Here is a 24,600-nt window from a genome sequence, read left to right as displayed (position 1 = left end):
TAAAAATGGAACAGAAGAATAAATGGGAAAAACTCCAACACAATGAAACTCCTTCCTTAAGAAGTCCAGATTCTTTTAAATGTATGTCTTGTGATTTGTGTTAATAAGATCTCTGAGTAATGAAATAAGTCATTTCTGGTGACATAGTCATTTTTGGTGACTTTTACTATCTTTAAAAATTCAGGGGACAATTCAAAGACTTGAGGTTCCTTTTTTTCAAGGAACATTTCCCTCAGTGGGCACTTTAAGAGTTGATGATTACAACTCTTCAAGGTCTTATTTCTTTTTTTCTTAATTTATTCTAATTTGTTATACATGATGGTATAATGTAATTAATTTTATATTACCCATATAGAGCACATTTTTTCAAGTCACTGATTGTATACAAAGTATTTTCACAACATACATGTCATACGTGTACTTAGGGTACTGATGTCTTAACTCATTCCACCATCATTCCTATTCCCTTGCAAGGTCTCATTTCTTATTTAGAATATTATGTGGTTGATTCATTTATTATTAGAGTATTATGGCAGTGATCTATTTCTTTGTATATGCTGCAGTAGGACTCCAGTTAAAAACCAGTGGGATTCTTTGAATAAGTACAAGTGATTAAGAATGGGCAGATCCTGATAAGAAACTACAATTATTCTATGCTTGGACACAGAGCAGCAGGATGTGCTTCCCAGGAGCATGTCTGTGGTGGCAAGTACTAAGGGATTATGACTGAAAGATTTTGAGGAAGAGCTCTGTATCAAGAAGAACTGAATCAGTCACTTATATACCTGACAATTCCTTCCTAGATTTAAAAACAAAAATAAAACATTAGCATCTGGCAGAGGACCTTGCAGTACTTAAAAGACAAATTTTTTGGTTTTAAGAAAGGAAGATATTAATTTTCCTTTCATATTTTCCTTGTTAAATACTGAAAAATAACTAAGCCAGCGTTGGAACATGAACCCAAATGAGTCCTTTTTTCTTAAGAGAGAAGTGTAACATTTTTCTTCTATGCTTTTCTTGGCTGACACATATATAATAATATATATAATAATAAGTAAAGCAGTAAGGCTATGTTTTCATTCTTGAAATAGTTTTAGTGAAAGAATATTTTCTCTTGTTTATGGTTTTACTCCTCTCTCTCTCTCTCTCTCTCTTTCTCCTTTCTCTCTCTCTCTCTCTCTCTCTCTCTCTCTCTCTCTCTCTCTCATTAGTGTTGATTTGATGACATATTAGCTAAGTTCTCTTGGTTAAGGTTTATTAAGAACTGATTCCAGAGCCAGTTATCTGTGATACCTTTTGACCTAGTTTTTCCACTTCCTAAAATTAACTTTATGGAAATAATTGCAAATGGGTGTGAGTATTTATTTAACAGTATTGATTATATTAGCAAAAATGAGAAATCTATGTGCCTAACAATAAACTTGGTTTGATAAATTATAGCACATTATATATTTGGAAATCATATAGCCTTTAAGCATTATTTTGGAAGATAGAGAACACAAACTTTGCAGCCTGCAGTCCCAAATTCTTCTTTTTCACCTGTATTTTGTTGAGAAAAAATTTTATCCTCTTCTCAGTCTCAGTTTTTCTCCTCTGGGATGACAGTGCTTAGCAATTAAGGTTGTTGTAAAGATTTAAAGAGAACAAATGTTCTCTTTATTAAGGGTCAGTCATACTATTAGCATACAATAAATGCTAGCTGTTGTTATAGTTACAAAACATGGATAAATACGTGCATAACGTATGAAATAGAATACCACTTAAATTGTCTAAAATTAGACAAAATTATAAAAAATTGCAATGATAGCTGCTAAAATGTACAAAATAATTGTCTCCTCAGAGGGGGTATATGTATGGTTTAAATTTTTTTTTATATTTCTTTTTAAGTTTTCTACATTGAAATAAAGTTTAAATAAGGATCTCCATACTGTGACTGTATTTATTTTACTGAAGATTGTTTAAACATTCATTGTATATGAGAGTGTGTGTGTGTCTTTTTCTAGATAACAAATGAGCTACACCTGTGAGTTTCACTACAGCTGGCCCCATCTGCCACGCCTACCACTTCATCTGTTGGCCATGTACATTACTATTGTTCTAGTATAGATGACCCTTGTTTTGTTTTGAAAATACAACTTAAGATACAAAAATATTTCATAAACTCATATGTGTAAAAAGTCAGTGGATTCCAAAATATAAAGGTTAAAAAGTCAGATACCCCTCTTCCCCTTGGAGTCTTTCTTCCACCAACTAATTACTAGCTTCATGGGTAACTGCTGGGAGGTATACCTCTTTATAGACTTTTGTGCACATATTCACACTTACTATATGTACTTCAAATTTGTATGAATGAGCCAAGCACGGTGATGCATGCCTGAAATCCCAGTGGCTTGGGAGGCTGAGGCAGGGGAATCGAAAGTTCAAAGCCAGCCTCAGCAAAAGTGAGGTTCTAAGCGACTCAGTGAGACCCTGTTTCTAAATAAAATACAAAATAGGGCTGGGATGTGTCTCAGTGGTTGAGTGCCCTTGAATTCAATCCCTGGTACCCTCCCCCCCCGCAAAAAATCATCAACCCAAATTTATATGAATGGGAGGATACTTTTCATATTGTTCTGGGCTTTGCTTTTATAATTTAACAATATATCTTAGAAATCCTCTTTAGTTCATATAAAGCTATGTCTGCATTTTTTTTGTTGGCAGTATGTTATTCTGTAGCATGAATAAACTAAAATTTGGCTATAGCTCCATTTAGTTTATTTTCAGTTTGCTAAAAAATACCTTATTGAAATAAATTCTTTGAACATATATCTTCATTTATATATGTATGTGTATTGCTCTTATATCTTTGTGTATATTGTACATATATCCACCTCTATCTGTTTGTCTGTCTGTATCAAATTTTTTTTCTGTAGAATAGCATCTTAGAAGTGAAATTGCTGAATTGAAACTTATATCTAGGGGCTGGGGATGTGACTCAAGCGGTAGCGTGCATGCGGGCCGGGCCACATACAAACAAAGATGTTGTGTCCGCCGAAAACTAAAAAATAAATATTAAAAAATTCTCTCTCTCCATCTCTCACTCTCTCTTTAAAAAAAAAAAAAGAAACTTATATCTATTTGAAGAATTGATAGATGTTGCTTTGATAAGGTAAACCTATATAACTCATGGTGTATATAAAAGCATATATGTATGTATAATCCTGACCTTCCAACACTGCATGTTATTAAGGTTTTATAATTTTGACTAAAAGATATAAATTTGTATTTCACTGCCTTAAATTGCTTATTTAAGGATTAATGAGAGTAAGCATATTTTTACATACTGATAAACATTTATTTGAGTTTCTTTTTCTGAAACCTGCCTGTTTAAAAGCCTTTTGTTCAGGGGCTGAGGATGTGGCTCAAGTGGTAGCACGCTCGCCTGGCATGCGTGCGGCCCGGGTTCGATTCTCAGCACCACGTACAAACAAAGATGTTGTGTCCGCAGATAACTAAAAAATAAATATTAAAAAATTCTCTTTCTCTCTCTCTCTCCTCTCTCCCTCTCTCTTTAAAAAATAAAAAAATAAAAAAATAAAAGCCTTTTGTTCAGATTTCTATTAGTTGGTGTTCTTATTATCAATTTATAGAAGTTTTACAAATTTTCAAATATTATGTATGTTTTAAATATTTACATGTATTTTTTTAAGATTGGCATTATCAGTATTTTTTATTTTTTGACTTCACTCCAAAGTTTTATGCCTTTCTTAGAAAAGATTTCATCAACCCTAAATGACAAAATAAATTCTCCATTTTATGGTAGTATTTTTAGGCTAAGATATCTTTTGTATCTTGTTGGGCATGGTGGCACACGCCTGTAAACCCAGCAGTTTGGGAGGCTGAGGCAGGAGGATTGCAAGTTCAAAGCCAGCCTCAGCAACTTAGGGAGGCCCTCAGCTACTTAGCAAGACCTGTTAAAATAAAAAATAAAAAAGACTAGGGATGTGGCTTGATGGCTGAGTGGCTGAGTGCCTGTGGGTTCAATCTTCAGAACAACAACAACAACAAAAAAATGTATTTTTAATTTGTCTTACATTTACTCAGCTTTAGGGTGTGTGGGGGTTCTAAATTTATTATGCTCCAAATACCTTGTTATTCCTGAGTCCAATAGCCTATTTCTGATTATTTGAAATACCACATTTATCATATAGATGTAAGATCCTGTTTCTGGGTTTTACAGTCTTCTCCTTCATATTTATTTATTTCTTAATAAATATCACACACATTTAATTACTGTCACTTAATTTATTTATTTATTTATTTATTTATTTATTGAGCGACCAAAAGATCTTTATTGCAGTGGTATCTGATTTAACGGGGAAGGAAGAGAAAAAGAGAGAGAAAGAGAGAGAGCAGGGAAAGAGAAGAAAGAGGGAGAGAGCAAAATGAGAGAGAGAGAGAGAGAGAGAGAGAGAGAAATTACTGTTACTTTATAAGATGTTACATTTATTGGAACAAATTTTCCTTCTTCAACTCATTTGTTTTTTTTAACTTTCCTTGGGTTAGTTCTAGCCCTGAGTTTTAGCATCTGTTTCATAGCTTGAATAATTCTATTAGGGTTTTATTTGAATTAATTAATTGAAGCAAAGTGACATCATAGCATGCATTTCTGCTTGTGTGGGTATTTTTAAAAAAATAATTGTTATAGTGAATATTTAAAGCTCGTTATGCATGTTGATGCTGTGGGTACGTATAGATAGTAAAATGGTTACTTTAATGATGCAAATTAACATACCCATAATCTTATGATTATTCTTAAATTTTTGTGGCAAGAGCAGATAAAATGTATTCATTTAGTAGGAATCCCAAATACAGTACCTATAGCACTCATGTTGTACATTAGTTCACTAGATTTGTTTGGGTTACACATCAATTTTGTAATCTCTGACCTAATTTCCTCATTTCCTGTCCACTACCTCACTCATGACAGCACTTGTTTTATTTTGTTTCTATATATTTGATTTTTTTTCAGTTTCCACATATAAGTGAGATCATGCAATGTTTTCTTTTTGTGTCTGTCTTATTTTACTTAGCATAATGTCCTCCAGATTCATCCACATTGTGGCAAGTGGCAAGAACTCCATCTTTTCTAAGGATGAATTATATTCCAGTACATATCTATCTGTATGTATGTACATATGTATGCATGTATCTTATCTACCTACCTATCTATTTCATTTTAAGTGTTTATCAACAGACACTTTGGTTGGTTCCATATCTTGGGTATTCTGAATAGTGCTCTAAAGAACATGGGAGTGCAGATATCTTTATCAGGTGGTGATTTCATTTCCTTTGTGTATCTGCTTAGAAAAGGTATTGCTGGATCATATGCCAGCAATTTTTAATGGTTCTATTTTAACTCCCCACTCTTTTTCTCCATGACTGCACCAATCTACATCCTTACATTTTCTCCAATATTTATCTTTGATGTTTTGATAATAGGCATCCTCCAGGTATGAGATAGCATTTCATTTCATAGTAACTTGGATTTGCATTTTCCTGATGTTTAATGATGTTGAGCACCTTTTCACATACTCTTTGGTCATTTGTATGTCTTCTTTGGAGAAATGTCTATTCAGATCCTTTGCTCATTTTTTAATCATATATGTGGGTCTTCTTTTATGTCTTCCAGTGTTTTTCTTCATAGAAATCTTACATTTTTGTTAGATTTATTTTTTAATATTTTGTAATTTTGTCTTGGTATTATGGATCCCATTTAATTTTCTAATTGCTTAGTGCTGGTTGATAGTAAATTCATTCTTTCATTTTATTCTTGTATATAGTAATGGTTCTGGTGTTTTGTCTTCGTTCTGATAGCTGTTCAATCACCTTTTTTTTTTTTTATTTTACATTCTCTAGGTCAGTGATCATATTACCTATCTTAAAAGAAAATAAAAGTGAGAGTGCTTTGCTTTTTTTCTTCAAATACTGTTTTATTTTTAATGTATTTGGTAATGTATTCTGGAATAATATTGAAAATAAGGAATAATGGTAATATTGGTGTTCTGCTTATCTCTTAATTAAAATGTGTTTTGTATTTGATGAGTAAATATGGAGGCTAGTATATATTTCTTATAGATACATTTGATCAGGTTAAGGACTTTTTCTTTTTTTCCTTAATCTTCAACAATAGGAATGATCATTAAATTTGATTTCTACTGCTTTTTCAGTATCTATCGACAGGTTTAGAAAGCTTTTCTCTTATTTGTTAGCATAATGAATTATATTATCCCTTTCCCTAATCTTGAACCCTTCAGGATGATTGACATAAACACTACTTAGCCATGATTGTTTAAAAAACATATTTCTTTTGTTTGTTTCTTATACTAGGGATTGAACCCAGTGGGGCCTAACCACTGAGCCACATCCCCAGTCCTTTTTATTTTTTATTTTGAGACAGAGTCTCACTAAGTTGCACAGAGCTTCACTAAGGTGCAGAGACTGGCTTTAAACTTGTGATCCTCCTGCAGCCTCCTGAACTGCAGGGATAATAGTCATGTGTCACCAAAGCAAGCTCTGCTATTGTCTTTAAAATTCCTCTCTCACACACAATGCTCTTTCTTTGTCTAATTTTAATATCAAGTTTCTGTAATATTCATAGAATTAATTGGGTCATTTTCCATATTTTTCTTTATACTTGGAAGTTTTGTACAATATTCCCCAAAAGCTATCATTTTTTTTCCTTGTTTGTTTTCTGCTTCATTAATTTAGGCTTTAACTCCTGCTTAAGTATTTTAGGAGTCTTTTTTTAGAGCCTTGAGTTAAAAATTTTATTTGTGATCTCTCGAATTTTTCAGTATTTGACTTAACTACATTCATATATTTTTCTTTCAGTGACACTTTGTTTTCAACTCCAAGGGTGTGTGTGTGTGTGTGTGTGTGTGTGTGTGTGTGTGTTTTCTCATTGCTATTTATAAATTATTTGAACATTCAGTTTTAATTATTTTTTAATCATAATAATTATATAGAAGTACTCTTCTGTTTCTTAAATAGATAATTTTTGCTTAATTTGTACTTGAGCCTTATTTTGATTCCTCATGCTTGGTTAATTTTACTAATGATTATGCAGTTACTTAAATAGCTCCTATATTCTATTTTTAGGCTAATGTTTTATTTGTTCCCAATTATCTAAATATGGAATCACCATGATGTACATTATCTCAATTTTCCATACCAAGGATTTGCAAAATTTTTCTGCAAAGAACCAGGAATTAACATGTGAGGTTTTTTGTGGACTAAAGGTATCTGTAGCAACTACTCAGCCTTGCAGAGAACACCTGTAGGCAGCATTGGTTGGACATGGTCAGAATTAGCCCATGGACCTTAGCTTGTTAATGCCTGCTTTATATTCTTATTTATTTATTTATTTATTTTGTTGTTGTTGTTGGACAGTACCTGAGGGGGGGAGATATAGTACCTTTTAATTTTTAAAAAGAATATGATTAAAAATTAAAAATGTATGGCTATGGTTTTAAAGATTTATTTAGTGGCTGCTTGGTACATCATAGTTGGGGGAAAATACCCTCTCAGTTACATGTTAAGCCCTTTCCTTTACACACTTGAAAACATCATTTTTTGAGATGACCAGGGACAAAAAGCATAGAGACCTTGTTCAGATTTTTAATCTAAGAGCTATTTTTTGATTATTTTGTTTCTGATTTTAGATTTACGCCTAAGGGGTTAATAGTTAAAAGTACATTTTTTAATAGTTAAAAGTACACATTTTGTGTGTGACTTAACATTTATTTGAATTTTGATAAGTTTATATGATTTTTTCTCTCTTTCTTTATAGTGAAGTTCAAGAGCCAAAGGAATCACCACCACTTCCTAAAACTTCAGCAGCTGCTCAGCTGGATGAACTCATGGCCCATTTGAGTGAAATGCAGGCCAAGGTGGGTGCAATCTGGATGAGCTAAGTTCCTTAAAGATAAAGGAGGCCCAGAGAAGCACAATTCTTTGAGGAACTCAGTTCTGCCTTCCTAGACTAAATTCAATTCATGGAAAAACTCAACTTTGTACTATGTGTTATTTGGAAACAAATGATAATATGGTGCAGGCTTTGATATCAAGGAGCTTGGAATATGCTTGGTAAAATGAGGCATAAGTCTCTATAGAGTAAAAGGTGGTTTGCCAAAATATGTGGAGCAAACTTTAGGGATTTGGTGAGGCTACTCAGATTTTACTGGAGAGGTGGGGATGGGACTTGGGGCTGACTCTGAAGAAGGGGTGGGGTTTGAGCATAAAGAGATGAGATGAGCAATACTTTTATTTGCAACAAGCCCAGAGGGCATATGTATCTAAGAACTGTTAGGGAGACCTGACTGAGCAAGACAGAAGAGGCCAATGAGACAAGGTAGGGGAGATCAAAGTAGGAAGATAAAGAATCCCAAGCCCATATTGAGATAAAACCTACCACCTTATTTTTGCCTATAGAACATAAATAACAAGCTCACATGTCCTGGAAGAGAATGGAAATCAAATAAATGGACTTAAGAATTTATTAAAGGAATATAATATAGAATTTGTAAGGTAGAAGATTCAACCACTCTAAATCTGGTTGGAGAGTTGATATACATTCAAGACATAACTATGAAAAAAATTTAAGGCATTAAAAATGTGTGTGATTGGAGAGGTCAGGGACCTTATCTCTGTGACTGACCTGGGGACTCATAGTGCCCAGCACATTGCTATGCCTGGCACATAGTGAGTAACACATATTTATTAGAGAGACAAATGAATGAAAAATTCAAACAAACTTTCTTTAATAAGTTAATGTTCTTTGATTAGCTAATATCTGTAGTCAATCTGGGTAAACTGGCTCATTATGCTGTATATCTGAAAATGCTAGAAAAAATTTACATTATGATATTGTGTTTTGTGATTGATTTGGCATGTTTCTTGTTATATTTAAATTTAAATTTAAAATATTTGTTTTTAGTTAAACCTTACATTCACATTGTACAAAAATCAAAAGTACAAACAAGTTTACATTAAACTATTTTCCTGTTATCTTTGTCTCTCCAGTCATCTAGTATCCTGCTTTTTATTTATCTAAAAGTATTCTGGAATATACACACAAGAGGTAGATACAGATGTAGATACAGATGTGGTTTTTTAATTTTAGTTATTTTTATTCTTAATATTGGTCACCCTTTCAGGGCCTTCAGATGTTAGCCTTACTTATCTCTTGAACATTAACTAGCATTATGTAATAGAGGAAAAAGAAAATTAGCATTATTATTGGTGAAATAATATGAGGTTATTCCAGGCAGCAAAATAGGATAAGTAGAGGTCTGAAGGTAGAGAGTAACCATCAAGATCAGAAGACCATAGGAGCCTACTGGCATTGAACAAAGAGGCCTTTTGCTGCATAATAAAAGGTAGACTGGAAAGGTAAAGTGAAGGCAATAGATGAGAGGCTTTGAATGTCCTTCTGATGAGTGCACATTTGATGTGGAGGCAAGGGAGCCATAGTAGCTTCTGATCAGCTAAGCATTAGATAGAAGGTAGTGGTAACCCAATTGGAAGGGACTAGGACAATGCAGAATGAGGACGTAGTGGTGAGAGACAAGTTAAATATCCTTTTTTTTTTTTTTTTTTTTTAATTTGAGAATCTCCCGTTGCTTGGCTTATAATAACTAACTTGGAATTTTGCTTTAAAAAAATCCAGTCTATTGGCATGTCTTATCTGACCATTTTTCCATTCTCTAACACTGGCCTAAGTCAATATGTAATAGTCTCCCTGCTTCCCTATGGCTTATGGACACTTAGTTCTGCAATGAACCATTACAGGGTAATTGTCAGTCAGATTCTTTCACTCTGATACTTGCAATCCTTCAGTGGCTCCCGTCACCTTGGAATAAAACCTAAGTCTTTACCATGAGGGCCCCATGTGATCTTAGCCTTTCTGTCCATCATCTTGTCCCCAATCTCAGTCCCTCAACTCTAGGCCTTTTGTCTTTTCTTTTAATATATCAGGAGCTGAGGATGTAGCTCAGTGGTAGAGAGCACTTGCCTAGCATGTGTAAGGCCCTGGGTTCTAGCCCAGCACTTCAAAGTCTTCTAATATGCCAAACTGTTTCCTTCCTCAGTGCTTTCTCTCCCTCTGGAATGCTTTCCCACAGCTGTCTATATTTCTGGGTCCCTAAGTACCACACAAATAATCTGCTCAAATATCATTTCCTCAGTGATATTTGGTCTTCTCTGATTAGCCCATTAAATCAGTTTTTCCTCACCATCTCATCCTCCATCTATAGCTTTACCTGACATTACAACATGTTTGTTTGTTTACTGTGTACCAAAGAATGTAAATCAATAAGGCTAGAAACTTGGTTTGTCTTGTACATTGATTTATTCCAAGTGCTGAGGGCCATGATTGGCACAAACTAGGTATTCATCCAAGATTGTAGAATACATAAATAAAATTAAGACCGAACTAATTGTCAACTTAGGTCATTATAAGAGTTAGAGAGGATATCATGTTCATGTACTCAATTTTCTACAGTCAGAAAAGATTTACAAATAGAAGAAGGTTGCTCAGTTTTCATTTGGCTTTAGAAATTTAGAATAAAAGTGAAGTGAAAATATTTCTCTTGGTATTAAAATGTTGGATTCCTCCAGATCTTAGAGGAAAGTTAAGGGAAGACCAAGAAATCTATTGGTAGAGGTGACCATCCTGGGTTGTGTAGAAAATACCAAGAAAGTAATTTTAATCAGCTTTTTCCTCTGCTGTGACTAAAAAAAAAAAAAGACCTGATATGAACAATTTTTAGAGGTAAAGTTTATTTACAGGCTTATGGTTTCAGAGGTCTTAGTCCATAGACAGCTGGTTCCATTCTCCAGGGTTCCAGGTGAAACAGAACATCATGGCAGAAGAGTGTGGTGGAGGGAAGTGGCTCACATGATGATCAGAAAACAAAAAGAGACTCCACTTGATAGATACAAAATATATACCCCAAAGGCATGCCCCCCGGTGACCCATCTCTTTCAGCCACAGCCTACCCACCATCAGTTACCACTGAGTTAATCCCAAAGGGGATTTGTTCACTGGTTGGGTTATGGCTCTCATAACCCAATCATTTCTCTAAGCTTTTTGCATTGTTTTACACATGAGCTTTTGAGGGACATCTCACATACAAACTATAACAAAAGTACTTGAAAGTTAACTCTATTTGTGGTTTCCTTGTACCAGGTTGTGATGAAGGCAGATGCCAGCAAGAAACAGTTACCAGACAAGCAGGATCACAAAGCTTCCCTGGATTCAATGCTTGGGGGTTTGGAGCAGGAATTGCAGGACCTTGGGATTGCCACCGTGCCCAAGGGCCACTGTGCTTCCTGCCAGAAACCGATTGCTGGGAAGGTGGGATGAGCTAAGTCTGGTCCTATAGCATTTGTATATGTGTGTTTGTCTCTCTGCCCTGCCAAAGAAAGTACTTTCTACTTATATAGTAAGACTTTTAAATAAGCATTAATAATTACTGATCACTTGTAGTGCTCTGATAACAGAGCTAAGTGCTTTATAAGTATTTCCTCATTTAATGGTCCCAACAGCCATAATTTAATGGTCCCCCTAGTTCTCTTTGTAAAGACAAGGAAGTTGGGAGCTGAGAGGCATCAACTGACCTGCCCACAGTCTAGTAAGAGACAGAGGTGAGGTTTGAAACCAGGAGAATCTGATGCCTGAGGTTGAGTTCTTAACCATTTTTCTCTATCATCTTTATTGATGGAACCTATCTCACTGCTCCCTTTGTTCAAACATTTCTACTCTAAATTGATTAGTTTTCAGCTGAATGTGTCTTCAAATCATAGCCACAAAGTCCTGCTCTGAATCATCCTTCACCAGATCCATGTAGAGGGCTTTCCGACCGGAACTCTGTAGGGCATGAGATGAAGTGCAGAGCAGAAGAGTTAAAACTCAGTCGGCCCTTTCCTTTTCCAAGGATCCCTTCCATGTGAAAACTGGAGTTATCTCTTGTCTATCACCTGTGTGCTCTATGTTTTTCTACTGTTTTCTGAGGCAGTAGAATGAAAAGGAACATGTACCCATGTTTATCAGAGTGATCAGTCAGGAAAGTGGACACCCTTTTACTATTCATTAAGCATGACAAGAGACCACCTCAAATGTGCTATAAGTCCAGGGATTGTTGTCTACGTGGAATGCAGTGGCCTACAGAGTTGTGCAACCTCAGTCCTTAAAAGTAGTCTGCTGGGCTTTCATTTCTGGCTCTATGTCTTTCTCTAGATGATCCATGCCCTAGGACAGTCATGGCATCCAGAGCACTTTGTCTGTACTCACTGCAAAAAAGAGATTGGCTCCAGTCCCTTCTTCGAGCGGAGTGGCTTGGCCTACTGCCCCAAAGACTACCACCAGCTTTTTTCTCCACGCTGTGCCTACTGTGCTGCTCCTATTGTGGATGTAAGTAAATCTCTCTCCTCTCAGGTTTCATGTAGGTTTTAATCACTCTTTAGAACCCAGATAATGTTTGACAGGTCTGCAGTCTTCTAATGTCTCTCTCTGTGTTCCTTTTTTAGAAAGTGCTAACAGCAATGAACCAGACATGGCACCCAGAGCACTTCTTCTGCTCTCACTGTGGAGAGGTGTTTGGTGCTGAAGGTAGGACTGGGAGGCTGCATCTTAAACCCCAGGGGCTGGTGGTAAGGAGGAGGCCAGCAGTGCTTTTCCTTGGAGCCTGGTTTTCACTGCTGCAGCAGTCCTAGTTTCTACCAGTACCATCTAAGTGCCCTTTGTTAGCTTCCCATTGTTGTGACAAAATCCTGAGAAAAATCATCTTAAAGGAGAAGAGGATTATTTTATGTCATCGATTCAGATTCATACATGGTCACTTGATTCCATTGTTTTGGGGCTTGTGATGAGGCAGAACAGGGAGTACATGATAGAGCAAAGCTGCTCACTACATGGTGGCCAGGAAGTAGGGAGAGAGAAAGAGAGAGGGAGAGAGAGAGAAAGAGAGAGAGAGGGAGGGAGGGAGGGGGAGAGGGAGGGAGAGAGAGGAGAGGAACAAAAGTACCCTTTTTTGGTGGGAGGGGTACCAGAGATTGAATTTAGGGGCACTCAACCACTGAGCCACATCCCCAGCCCTATTTTGTATTTTATTAGGGACAGGTTCTCACTGAATTGCTGAGACTGGCTTTGAACTCGAAATCCTCCTGCCTCCGCCTCCTCAGCCACTGGGATTCCAGGCGTGTGCCACTGCACCTAGCCAAAATGTACCTTTTAAGGGCATACCTCCGGTGACCTACTTCCTCCAACTAGGCCCCACATCCTAAAGTTTCCACCACCTCCCAAAGCCCATTAAGTTATGAATCCATAAATAGATTAATCCATTCATGAGGTCAGAGCTTTAATAATCCAACCACCTCTCAAAGGCTCCACCTCTAAACACTGCTGCAAGGGACCAAGCCTTTAGCATGAACTTTTGGGTACAATTCAGATCCAAACCATAACATACTCATTTTGGTACTAGGTGACATCCCTACCTCTTAAAATTTTTGATAATTGATTTTTTAATCAAAGTGATACAAATGCATAGTTTAAAAATGTTACTTCATGATTATTATGGCTTAACTCTTAAATGTACTCCACAGGCTCATTTTTTAAATGTTTTTTTTGAACAACTGTGACTCATACATAGAATTTGAAAATTTCTTTGTCACTTTCCATCCTTTTAGAATTAACTTAGAAAGGAAAGTTCTCATCTCTTCCTAAATAAAAACTTGGCCAATTGCATGTCTTTTCTGATCACCTTAATAAATAATTTTAGGAATAACATCAGTTTAAAACAAAACAAAAAAGTCCTGGGCTGGGGTTGTAGCTCAGTGGGCATAAGGCACTGGGTTCGGTCCTCAGCACCACATGAAAATAAATTATAAAATAAAGGCATTGTGTCTATAAAAAAATAAAAATTAAGTCTTTAGGTAATTTTGTCTCACAGTGTCTGATTTAGTAGTAAATGAGCAGTAGTAAAGCTTCCAGATTTTTTAAAATGGAAAAGTTGCTCTTTTTTCCTGGAAGGGCCTTAAACCTGGCCTTTCACCTCTCCTGAACTGCCTTTGCCCCTACCACCCTCACTCTAATTGCAAGCCAATTAGGGTTGAAATGTGAAAGAAGGGAACAGAAGGCAGGCAAGTTCTACCTCATAAAGTATTGTTATTAAATTGAGTTTTTGCTCTGGGTCTGTGTAATGTTTAACTCTCCTTCTATGGATTAAATACAGGTCCCGGAGTGAACTCTTTTGATGGCCCACTGCGTGTATTGTTGGCTACTCTGTCCTTGTCATATTTCTTTGAGGACTGGTTCCTTAGAGATTCTTTTTTCATAGGCTTTTTCATTGTTCCCTTCTGGTGTTTCCTTAGAAATTATTAAAATGGTTTCATATCATCTCTTTCACTCCATTTTTCATGTAAGACCTTGGGAAACCTGCCCTTTTCTCCATCAGCCAATGGAATTGCACTTCATTTGCAGCTACTTTTCTATATTCAGCTGCTGTGGGCTCTGTCAGCCATGCTCTCCCCTGTGGACATTTTGCAGGGATGAGTCAGATACCATCAACTGTGTCTCACTAACAACAGGGCACACATCTGCAGCTCTCTGAGTAGTCCTATTGAAGTCCCTCCTCTCTTTCTCTTTTTCTCCTAGTACTGGGGTTGAACCAAGGATGTTTAATCAGTAAACCACATTCCCAATCCTTTTAATTTTTTATTTAGAGACAAGTCTCACTAAGTTGCTTTGGGCCTCACAAAGTGACTGAGGCTAGCCTTGAACTTGTGATCCTCTTGCCTCAGCCTCCCAAGCAACTAGGATTACAGATGTGGGTCACCATACCTAGCTTGAGAATAGTTTTATTTCATTTTTACCTAGTTGTAGATGAAAACACTGAACTTCAGGAAAGTAAAGTTATTTTCTTAAAGTCATGGTTGAGGAGATAGGTCTCATTTCTGCAAATTCCATGTTTTCTCTACAACATAACTTTCCCTTGACTGTGCAGATATTGGATCCCTTTACTTTTGTAGTATCAATGTGATGTGCTTTATTTGACAATAGACCAATGGAATAGACACAATCCACTAGCAAAGCCCTTTGGGGTAATTTGTTCACTGGAGCTTGCTCAGTGCATTTCACACAAATCATTAGGTATTTTGTTTCAAGATTGCCCTTCAGTGAAGCATCACTTTTCATTGAGGCTTGTCACAGTAAATTTACATCGTAGTGGTAGCCATAGAAGTTGAGAGTTAGTTGAGTAGGATAATCAGCAAGTGAATACTGCCCACAGATAACTGTGATATGGAAGTTTCCTAGAAGCAGAACAGCAGGATATAGACATATTTTAGATAGAGACGTAAGTTAGTTACCAAAGAAAAATGTCCAGTACATAGGATGACCAGAAAGCATAACACAGGTGGCTAGTTTCATTGTTCTTGACTTTGGCCTCTTATAAATAGACAAGACTGATTGAATCATTTATGACTTTAAAGAAGCACAAATCTATACTTAAAACGTATTTATTAATGGAGACACTTGACAGAAAGGACCATTTATTAATCAGAAGCTCCTGTTAAGTGGTATTTGCATTTCTATGCCCGACTTTCTTGTAGATGGGTATCCTACCATATGGTTAGTCCATTAATTAGGTGACATCCTGCCTTTTACCCCAAGTCACACAGTCACACATAGTTTCAGTAATGACAGTTTAACCACAGAGTCTCTTGAGAAATTAATTCATCTGCATTTTTTTCTTCAGTTCAAAGAATTCCTCTTTAAGGCTCAAGTTTCTAAGCACATTGGGCCTTAGCATCCTCAGCATCCTCCTGAGGGACTAGGTCCTCAGTGCCTACCTGTCTTTCATTTTAGTTGTTCATTATCCAGGCCATGCAGGTGCTCCCTAATTTCCCCTGTGGCTAAAGTCTCACCATAGTATAAACACCCTCCCTCTCTCTGTGACACTTTTAATTGTCAGTGTTTCACATTCGTCCTCCAGAGGTAATTGGCCCCAGAGAGAGCTTCTGGGAAAATAAGTGCGGAAACTTGCCCAATTTATTGGATTACTAAATGCAGGAGCATCACAGCAAGTTTGGCTGATTGCTTTTGATTCCTCTCCCAAGAGTCACCCAAGTTGAAACAGTAGCTGTTACTTCCATGCTCTCTTAACTCTTGAGACCAACTGCCCTGTAAATGCCTAGAGGAGGGTCATTCCTAGGTTAGCTGGCATGTCTTACAGTTTTCCCATGTTGTACCTACTTATAGGCAAGCTCAATTTTGTGTCCTTTGCTTTATGCACATCAGCATCACCTAGGGACTTATTAAGAATGCGAAATCTGGGGCCCCATTCCATACATATTGAGCAAAAAAAAAAATGGGGGCAGGATGAAGAGAACCCATTAATCTAATTTAGCAAGTTCTTAGATGAGTGATGCATGCAAAAGTTTAAGAAATACTCTGCCACATAAAATCAAGAAAGATGGCCGTGGGTGTTTGTTTAGATAGTAGAATTTCCTGTATTCATTTTCTCTAGAACAGACTCTAGAAATCTTTTGGGGGGTTGAAGGGAGGAAAGTAAAGTGAGCTCCTTTGTGTCTCAAGCATTTAGAAGGAGGAACATAGAGTAGCCTATAAAATTACTAGTTTGGATTCTTGGATCTGTAGGCCTCAGAGTTCTGATAAATTGTCTGTTTTTTTCTTTTAAAAAAAAGCAGACATGGCTTTAACAGAGCAAACCATGTCAAAAAGTAGCAATAACTAAGGGAGAAACAACAGCTACATAATTTGAGTCACAATATCAGGCTGTACCTATTGTTATTTTGTGACCTGGCCTTTACCATACCATCATAGTAGATTTCTGGAAATATTTCTTGGGTAGGTGCTATGTGGTCCACTGTGTATGCTTTACTTGCCTGTTATTTTAGTGAGATACAAATAGAGTGCTTATATTTATAAAGCTACTGGGTTATGATATTTGGGCTCAGCTGATAACTGTCAGTTCATTCCCATGGAGAGATCAGTGTCAGGATGTGTTTAAGTTAGGAGTATGATATTGAAATTGGGCCTTTATTTGAATCTCAGCTTCTCTACTGAGTAGTTATGAGTAACTTCTTTAAGCTTCCTTTTTCTATTTCATTTGGGGTTAAAGATGGGGTTAAAACTCACTTCAAAGGATTGCTGGAAAGGATCTAATTTTAATTTAGTACTATAGTTAAGAGTCTTCAGCAGAAACAGTGGATTGCTGATTATTTTTATTTTAGGTGGCCTCCCCCCAGTAAGTACTAAGGAGAATTCCTTACAGAAAAGTTCCCTATTTATACATATTCCAGTAAGTGCTGAACTGAAGCTTTCCAACTACAACAAATTTCTGGAGCTGATGATCTCATCTTTGCTCTTCTATTATTAGTCTCATGTCTATCATTCAAAAATATTCATTAAGCAACTACTATGTATGTGTCAAGGACTATTGTGGGTCCTAGGGATAAGTAACAGAAAAGAAAGTTCCTGCTGTCATGGTAAATACATTCCAGTCAAAGAGATGAGTAATAATCAAACTAGCCAACTGATTAGGTAGTGTTTGAGCCAGAGTGGTTGGGTCAATTATTCTCTGAAGCAGAATCCTGAGTTAAGTGAAGGACTAAGCCACCTGGGTCTCTCAGAGAAGTGAATTTTAAAGCTAAGAGAATGTTAACTGGGGGTATAGCTTAGTGGTAGAGCATTTGGTTAGCATTCATGAGCCCCAAGTTCATATTCCCAGCTCCACAAATATGTGCTTGCATGTGCGTGCACATGTAGAGGGAATGATCACTTGAACAGGTGCTTGAAGATCAAGTGTTTGAAGATGGATTAGTGTATTCTATTATTCTTATTTTAAATGTAAAGACAATATAAAGACCTCACAGAAAATTTCAGATGTAACTTATTCTGTTAATTTAAATAAGCAACATAATTTTTTCTTACAAATATTTTACATTTATTCAGATTTATGGATTCTTAAGTTATAGTGTGCCTTGCCGTGAGCCAGCCATGGGCTGTGTGTGTGAGCCGTGAGCATTTGAGCACATGAAGTTGTTGCTCCTCTGACTGGGCTGTTCCATATATGTGTCCTTTTCTCTTGCTCTGCCTTTGATCCCACACAGCACCTGAGATGGGTGTGACCTTTTAAGATGTCAGTCAATCTGCTAACCACAAGACATCACCAAGCAACCCCCTGAAACCCAATCCCTTGCCTTATTTGGGTTGAACTTTCTCAAATGTCTTTCCCTAAAGTAAATAGGATGGTTTCAGGCATGCTCTTTCTTTTATTTTATTTTTATTTTTATTTTTTATTTTTTTTTGCCAGCCTCCCTTGCCTCCCTTGTGGGAGCTGGGGCAGAGAAGCTGTCACTGAATCCCAAGAAAAAGATACTTTCTATGTCTGTGTGATATTTAATGCCATCCCAGTCCTCTTTATTTAATGCCTCCTCCAGTCCCCTTTATCTAGCCCTCCAGTCTCAGTCTGCTATTTTGATGGAATTCCCCCTCCCATGCCTTTTCCCTTTCTCTCTCTCTCTCTTCCCTAACCCTTATTTTGGACCAGCTTCCACATATCAGAGAAAACGTTGAACCTTTGACTTTCTGAGTCTGGCTTATATCACTTAGCATGGTCTGCTCTAGTTCCATCCACTTGCCTTAAAATGACATAATTTCATTCTTCTTTATGGCTGAATAATACTCCATTGTTTATAAATTTTCTTTATTCATTCATCTGTGGAAGGGAATCTTGGTTAATTTCATAGCTTGGCTATTGTGAATTGTGCCAACATTTAATGTGGCTGTATCCCTAGAGTATACTGATTTTAGTTCTTTTGGATATATACCAAGGCGTGGAATAGCCAGATAATATGGTGGTTCCATTCCTAGTTTTTTGAGAAATCTCCATACTGCTTTTCAGAGTGGTTATACTAATTTGCAGTCCTACCAACAATGTTATCAGTGTACCTTTTCCCCCACATCCTTGCCAACACTTATTATGTATTCATGATAATTGCCATTCTGAGGTGAGATGAAATTTCAATGTTATTTTGATTTGCATTTTCCTGATTGCTAGAGATGTTGAACATTTTCTTCATGCACTTGTTGGCCAGTTGTATTTCTTCTTTTGAGAAATTCTGTTTTGTTCTTTTGTCCATTTATTAATTGGGTTATTTGGATTTTTTGGTGTTTTGTGTATTTTTTATATATACTGAGTATTAATGCCCTATCTGAGGAGCAGATGGCAAAGATTTTCTCCCTTGTAGTCTTGTTAAGGAAGTTTATTCCTTTGCCAATGTATTGGAGAGGTGGATCTACATTTTCTTCTAGCAGTTTTAGGGTTTCTGGTCTAATTCCTAGGTCTTTGATTCACTTTGAGTTTACTTTTGTGCAGAGTGAGAGAGAGAGAGGTTAAGTTTCATCCTTTTACATATGGATTTTAGTTTTCTCAGCACCATTTGTTGAAAAGGCTATCTTTTCTCTAATGAATGTTTTTGGCACCTGTGTCTAGTATCAGATAATTGGGTTATCTGATATATGTGGGTTTTTCTCTGTGTCTTCTATTCTATTCCGTTGGTCTTCATATCTGGTGCCCAGACCGTGCTGTTTTTGTTACTATAGTTCTGCAGTATATTTTGAGGTCTGGTATTGTGATGCCTCCAGCATTTCTCTTTTTGCTCAGGTTGCTTTGACTATTCTGAGACTCTTATTTTTCCAAATGAGTTTTAGGATTGCTTTTTCTAGTTCTGTGAACAATGTCATTGGTATTTTGATGGAATTGCATTGAACCTGTATAATGATTTTGGTGGTATGGCCATATTAATAATATTGATATTTTATTAATATTAATTCTGCCTACCCAAGAACATGGGAGGTCTTTCTGTCTTCTAAGGTGTTCTTCAGTTTCTTTCTTCAGTGTTCTATAGTTTTCATTGTGGAGGTCCTTGACATCCTTCCTTAGATTAATTCCCAAATATTTTATTTTTTTTAGGTCATTGTGAATAGAATAGTTTTCCTAATTTCTTTTTCAACAAGTTTATTATTGGAATATAATAAAGTGATTGATTTATGTGTGTTGATTTTCTTTTCTCACCTGATCTGGCTAGAGTTTCAAGGACTATGTTGACTAGATGTGAAAGTAGGTATCCTTTTCTTATTCCTGTTTCAAGAGGAAATGCTTTCAGTTTTTCTCCATTCAGTATGATATTGGCTTTGGGTTTGTCACATACAGCTTTTAAATTGTTGAGCTAAATTCCTTTTATCCCTAGTTTCTATATTGCTTTAAACATAAATGAGTACTGCGTTTTATCAAAAAGCATTTTTTGCACCTGTTGAGATAATCATGTGATTATTGTCCGTAAGTGTATTTATGTGGTGAATTTAATTTATTGATTTGTGTATGTTGAACCAACCTTGTATCCCTTTAAAGAAACCCACTTGATCATGATACACTATCTTCATAAAGCAGCATGGGATGTTTGATATACATAGTAAAGTAGCCTAGCAAGTTAACCTATTTATTCTCCTGCATAGTTACCCCTTTCTTTGTATGTGGTAAAAACATTTTAAAAAATCTACTCTATTAGCAAAATTTCAGTGTGCATAATAGCAATTTAATATTTCTTTGTAGTTCATTTTTTTTAATGTACACCCATTAGGACTATATGGTCAAAATACTGTTTTAAAGTCATTTGAATGAATCATTTTCTTTTCTTTGGTCATATTATCTGCTGTGTATACATTAATTTGTTTCAACTTGACTCACTTTTTAGGGATATTTTTCACTTTTTCAAAGCAATTTTTTTGGGGGGGTACCGGGGATTGAACTCAGGGTGTTCTACTCCTGAGCTACATTCTGAGCCCTTTTAATTTTTTGAGACAGGGTATCACTAGGTTACTGAGGCTGGTTTCAAACTTGTAATGCTTCAGCCTCAGCTTCCAGAATCTCTGGCATTATAGGTCTGTGTCACAATACCTGGCAATTTTTCACTTTTCAATTTGATACAATAATCCAAATCATATGTACATTTAGGAGCTTCTTATATTAGCCTTGTTTTTCTAGGATATAATTAGCAAATATTTCTCTTCACATTGTTCTTTCTCTTAGACATTGTTTTGATGTTTTTCCAACATTCATAAGTCATTCATTCATGTATTTTTATGTTACTAAATATATTTATCTTTAGCCTGCTTTTCAAATATTTGAGCCTATTTCCTGATTAAAGAGAAACCAATCCATTTTAATTTAAGTATTTGTGTGGTTTGAATTATTATATTGAGATCATGCATTCATTTAAAAATTATTATTTTGTAGTATTTTATCTTAAAATATCAAGCACTTTTTTAAATGTCATTTTATATTTTGGGGATATAATGGAGACAAGATCAACAATATCTTGTTTCTCTGAGAGCTAATGTTTAGTGAGGGATGGCAGATGCTTTCAGATAATGGTAAATGTCTTAAGAACAATGAAAAAAGATGAAGTGATAAAGAGAAACTGAAGACATTCCTTCCTGATAAGATGACATTTGAGTTGATTCCTGAGTGGTAAGAAGAAGTCAGCTGTATCACATCTGGGGCAAAACTGTTCAGAGTGAAGGCTACTCGGGACAAAAGCAGTGAGGAGAAACAGCCCTTAACACTTGTTAAATGCTTCCTGTGATCCAAGCACAACTCTGAAACACTTTGTCTGCATTGTCTTGTTTATTTTTTCCAGGAACCCTTTGAAGATATTTGTAATTACCCTGTTTTGATATGAGGGGACACTGAGATTGGGAGAGGTTAGGTCATTGACTTCATCTCTGCTTCTGACTTAGCTTTCAGGGCTCAAATTTACAACTGTGAATCTTTGATTTTATCTCTGCAGGCTTTCATGAGAAGGACAAGAAGCCATATTGCAGAAAAGATTTCTTAGCCATGTTTTCACCCAAGTGTGGTGGTTGCAACCGCCCAGTGTTGGAAAACTACCTTTCAGCTATGGACAATGTCTGGCACCCAGAATGCTTTGTGTGCGGGGTCTGTATTTTCCATTGTCTTTTGGATTTAGGTGAAATCTAGGGTTCTCTTCTCTCAGAAGAGCTACAACTTGTAAAAGGCTCATGGTCTTAGTTGAGGAATTCATGTGGGCTTCCTGAAGGATAAATAAATCACAGCATTTTCTGTGAGCCATTTGCATCTATTTTGCAAGTGGGACAATCTAAACTCCATTTGTAAATGACCTGGAGTTAAATTACCACAATTAGGAGATAACTTGACAGGAATTTCAAATCTGAATATTTTACTTTGCTGATATTTCACCTCTTGACACATGCATTCCTTTTCTGCCCTTTTTCCACCTCTAGGACTGCTTCAGCAGTTTTTCTACTGGCTCCTTCTTTGAACTGGATGGACGTCCATTCTGTGAGCTCCACTATCATCACCGCCGAGGAACCCTCTGCCATGGATGTGGGCAGCCCATCACTGGTCGCTGCATCAGTGCCATGGGTCATAAATTCCACCCTGAGCACTTTGTGTGTGCATTCTGCCTGACACAGTTGTCAAAGGGCATCTTCAGGGAGCAGAATGACAAGACCTATTGTCAATCCTGCTTCAATAAGCTCTTCTCACTCTGATCTCAACCAATCTACAACTTTGTCAAATGGCCTAGAAAATGTAAACTAAGATGAGAGAGTACATTTGCTGTTACTGACCTTTTGCTTAAATAGGCTTATAGAGAATGTAAAGTGATGAGTAAATAAGGGGACATCGATACATTACATGATTAGACTTAGAAATTTTATTTTAGGATTCTAGTTTTATATCTTTTTAATCCGGAACTTGGATTTAGACCTACGTCTTACTATAAGTCCCTCTGCAGATATATTTTCTGCATGCACCTTTTGTTCTACCTCTGGTTTTCTCTTTCTAATTTCTACCTCTCCTGGTGGCCCTGCTCTCCTTTGACCTTCAGATATGTCCTGCTCCAAGCTTCCTTGTTTCTCTGAATAATCACTGCTGTGTCATTGTCCTTGCTGTTAGGAATCATGATACCACTCTTTAATTCTTTGCCTCTCCCTTCAATGTATTTCTCTTTTTCATGGGGAAATAGATTTTAACTGACATCCTTGATAAATAAAATGGCTTGTGGTTTTGATGACTCATTGTCTTATTTATTTGGTAGATAAACTTGCTGTTTCCTGTGTTATAACTGAGGCCTCATTTAGTGTCACCATCATGCCCAGCACTTTATACGTTTTTAAAGAATCTGATTTTCTTACATCCTATCCGTTTGCTTATAAAAGCCTCTCAAGGGATCATCCTTCTTTAAAACATTGAATAAGGTATGTTCTATATCTTAACATAGTCCTCAAAATAATTGTATAATTGTTTGTTATGACAGAAAAATCATTTTTAGAATCCTGGAATCTGAAATAGTTTACTAATGAAGACTTCTTTACTGGAGGTATTTAAAAAAATAGGGACGAATTTGTCATCTTTAGATTGGTATGGGAATAGCATTTCTTGGATAACTTAAATGGAAATGATTTTTGCCAAGATTTATCTCCTCTGTTAGAATGTGTAATAAGGGAGTTTTTGAGAGAAAAGGAAGTAGTGACAGTTACTTCTATAAAATAGGAACTTTGAACGTGTGTAAGGCATGTGGGAGGGCCACACAGATATGCAGCCATCTGCCTTCTAGCCTGTTCCACTGTCTGAACGCACCAGACTAAGCAAAGAATACTTTCCACTTCAAAACACCCTCTTCACAAGTCTTCATTATGATGTCATGTGCACATGCAGGTGTTCATGGTCACGTTGGCAATTTGTCAAGGGAAACTTGGGTTTTAGCCTTGAGATGCAATATTCAGGTGCTTAAAGTTTTGGTTTTATTATATATTTTTCTAAGAATTTGATACTTTGAGATTCTTTTAGAATTTAAATATTTAAGAATATCATAGAAAAGCTGGAGCTCACTAGGACACAAGAACATTTTCTTCTTGAAACTAAAACAAAGTGGTTTATATTTGCTCATAAAGATACTGCAACAAGGACAAATGGTTTAGTAACAGGGAAACCATAAGTAAAAAGTTTTTCCTTAAAAAAAAAAATGGGGGGGCTGAGGCTTTAGCTCTCTGGTATAATGCTTGCCTCGCATGTGTGAGGCACTGTGTTCAAACCCCAGCACCACATAAAAATAAATAAAGATACTCTGTGTTCATATACAACTAAATAAATATTTTAAAAAACACAGAAATACTATTATTCAAGATGGTCACCTACTCCTTTACTCTTGAATCTGAGTAATTTCTAGGTGTTTGAAAAAAAAAAATCCACCCTCCCGGGATAGTACTTTTCCACCAGTGAGGAGAGAGAGTGAGTGAGAGAGAAATAAATATGCCTTAAGCTCATAACTGTATTATCAGAGAAGTTCCTCAATTAGTTTGGCCAATTATTCTTTGAAGTAAAGGTGATATCCAAGATGATACTGTGATAAGAGACATCCATTGCTTTTTTCATACAAGTTCTATCATGTCCTTCCTTTACAGTTATTGGCTGGTTGCCAGACACATGC

At 36.3% G+C, this 24,600-nt stretch overlaps 1 protein-coding gene across 6 annotated transcripts in view; it reads left to right on the top strand.

The window, feature by feature from the left end:
• The window catches only part of Lpxn (leupaxin), a 36,527-nt gene extending 13,343 nt beyond the window's left edge, over positions 1-23,184 (top strand). For all 6 annotated transcript variants that reach the window (XM_076844611.2, XM_076844610.2, XM_076844617.2 and 3 more), the window contains 6 exons: positions 7,832-7,931; positions 11,231-11,398; positions 12,281-12,454; positions 12,571-12,652; positions 21,916-22,064; positions 22,391-23,184. In XM_076844611.2, coding sequence (XP_076700726.2) covers positions 7,832-7,931; positions 11,231-11,398; positions 12,281-12,454; positions 12,571-12,652; positions 21,916-22,064; positions 22,391-22,660 — 943 coding nt within the window. In that variant the 3' untranslated portion in view covers positions 22,661-23,184. The remainder of the gene's footprint in view (positions 1-7,831; positions 7,932-11,230; positions 11,399-12,280; positions 12,455-12,570; positions 12,653-21,915; positions 22,065-22,390) is intronic.
• Positions 23,185-24,600: the final 1,416 nt, after the last annotated feature.

This window comes from Callospermophilus lateralis, chromosome 2, assembly GCF_048772815.1.
Source record: "Callospermophilus lateralis isolate mCalLat2 chromosome 2, mCalLat2.hap1, whole genome shotgun sequence".
NCBI lineage: Eukaryota > Metazoa > Chordata > Mammalia > Rodentia > Sciuridae > Callospermophilus > Callospermophilus lateralis.
The sequence above is the reverse complement of the archived record's forward strand: the minus strand, read 5'-3'. Positions and strand labels throughout refer to the sequence as shown.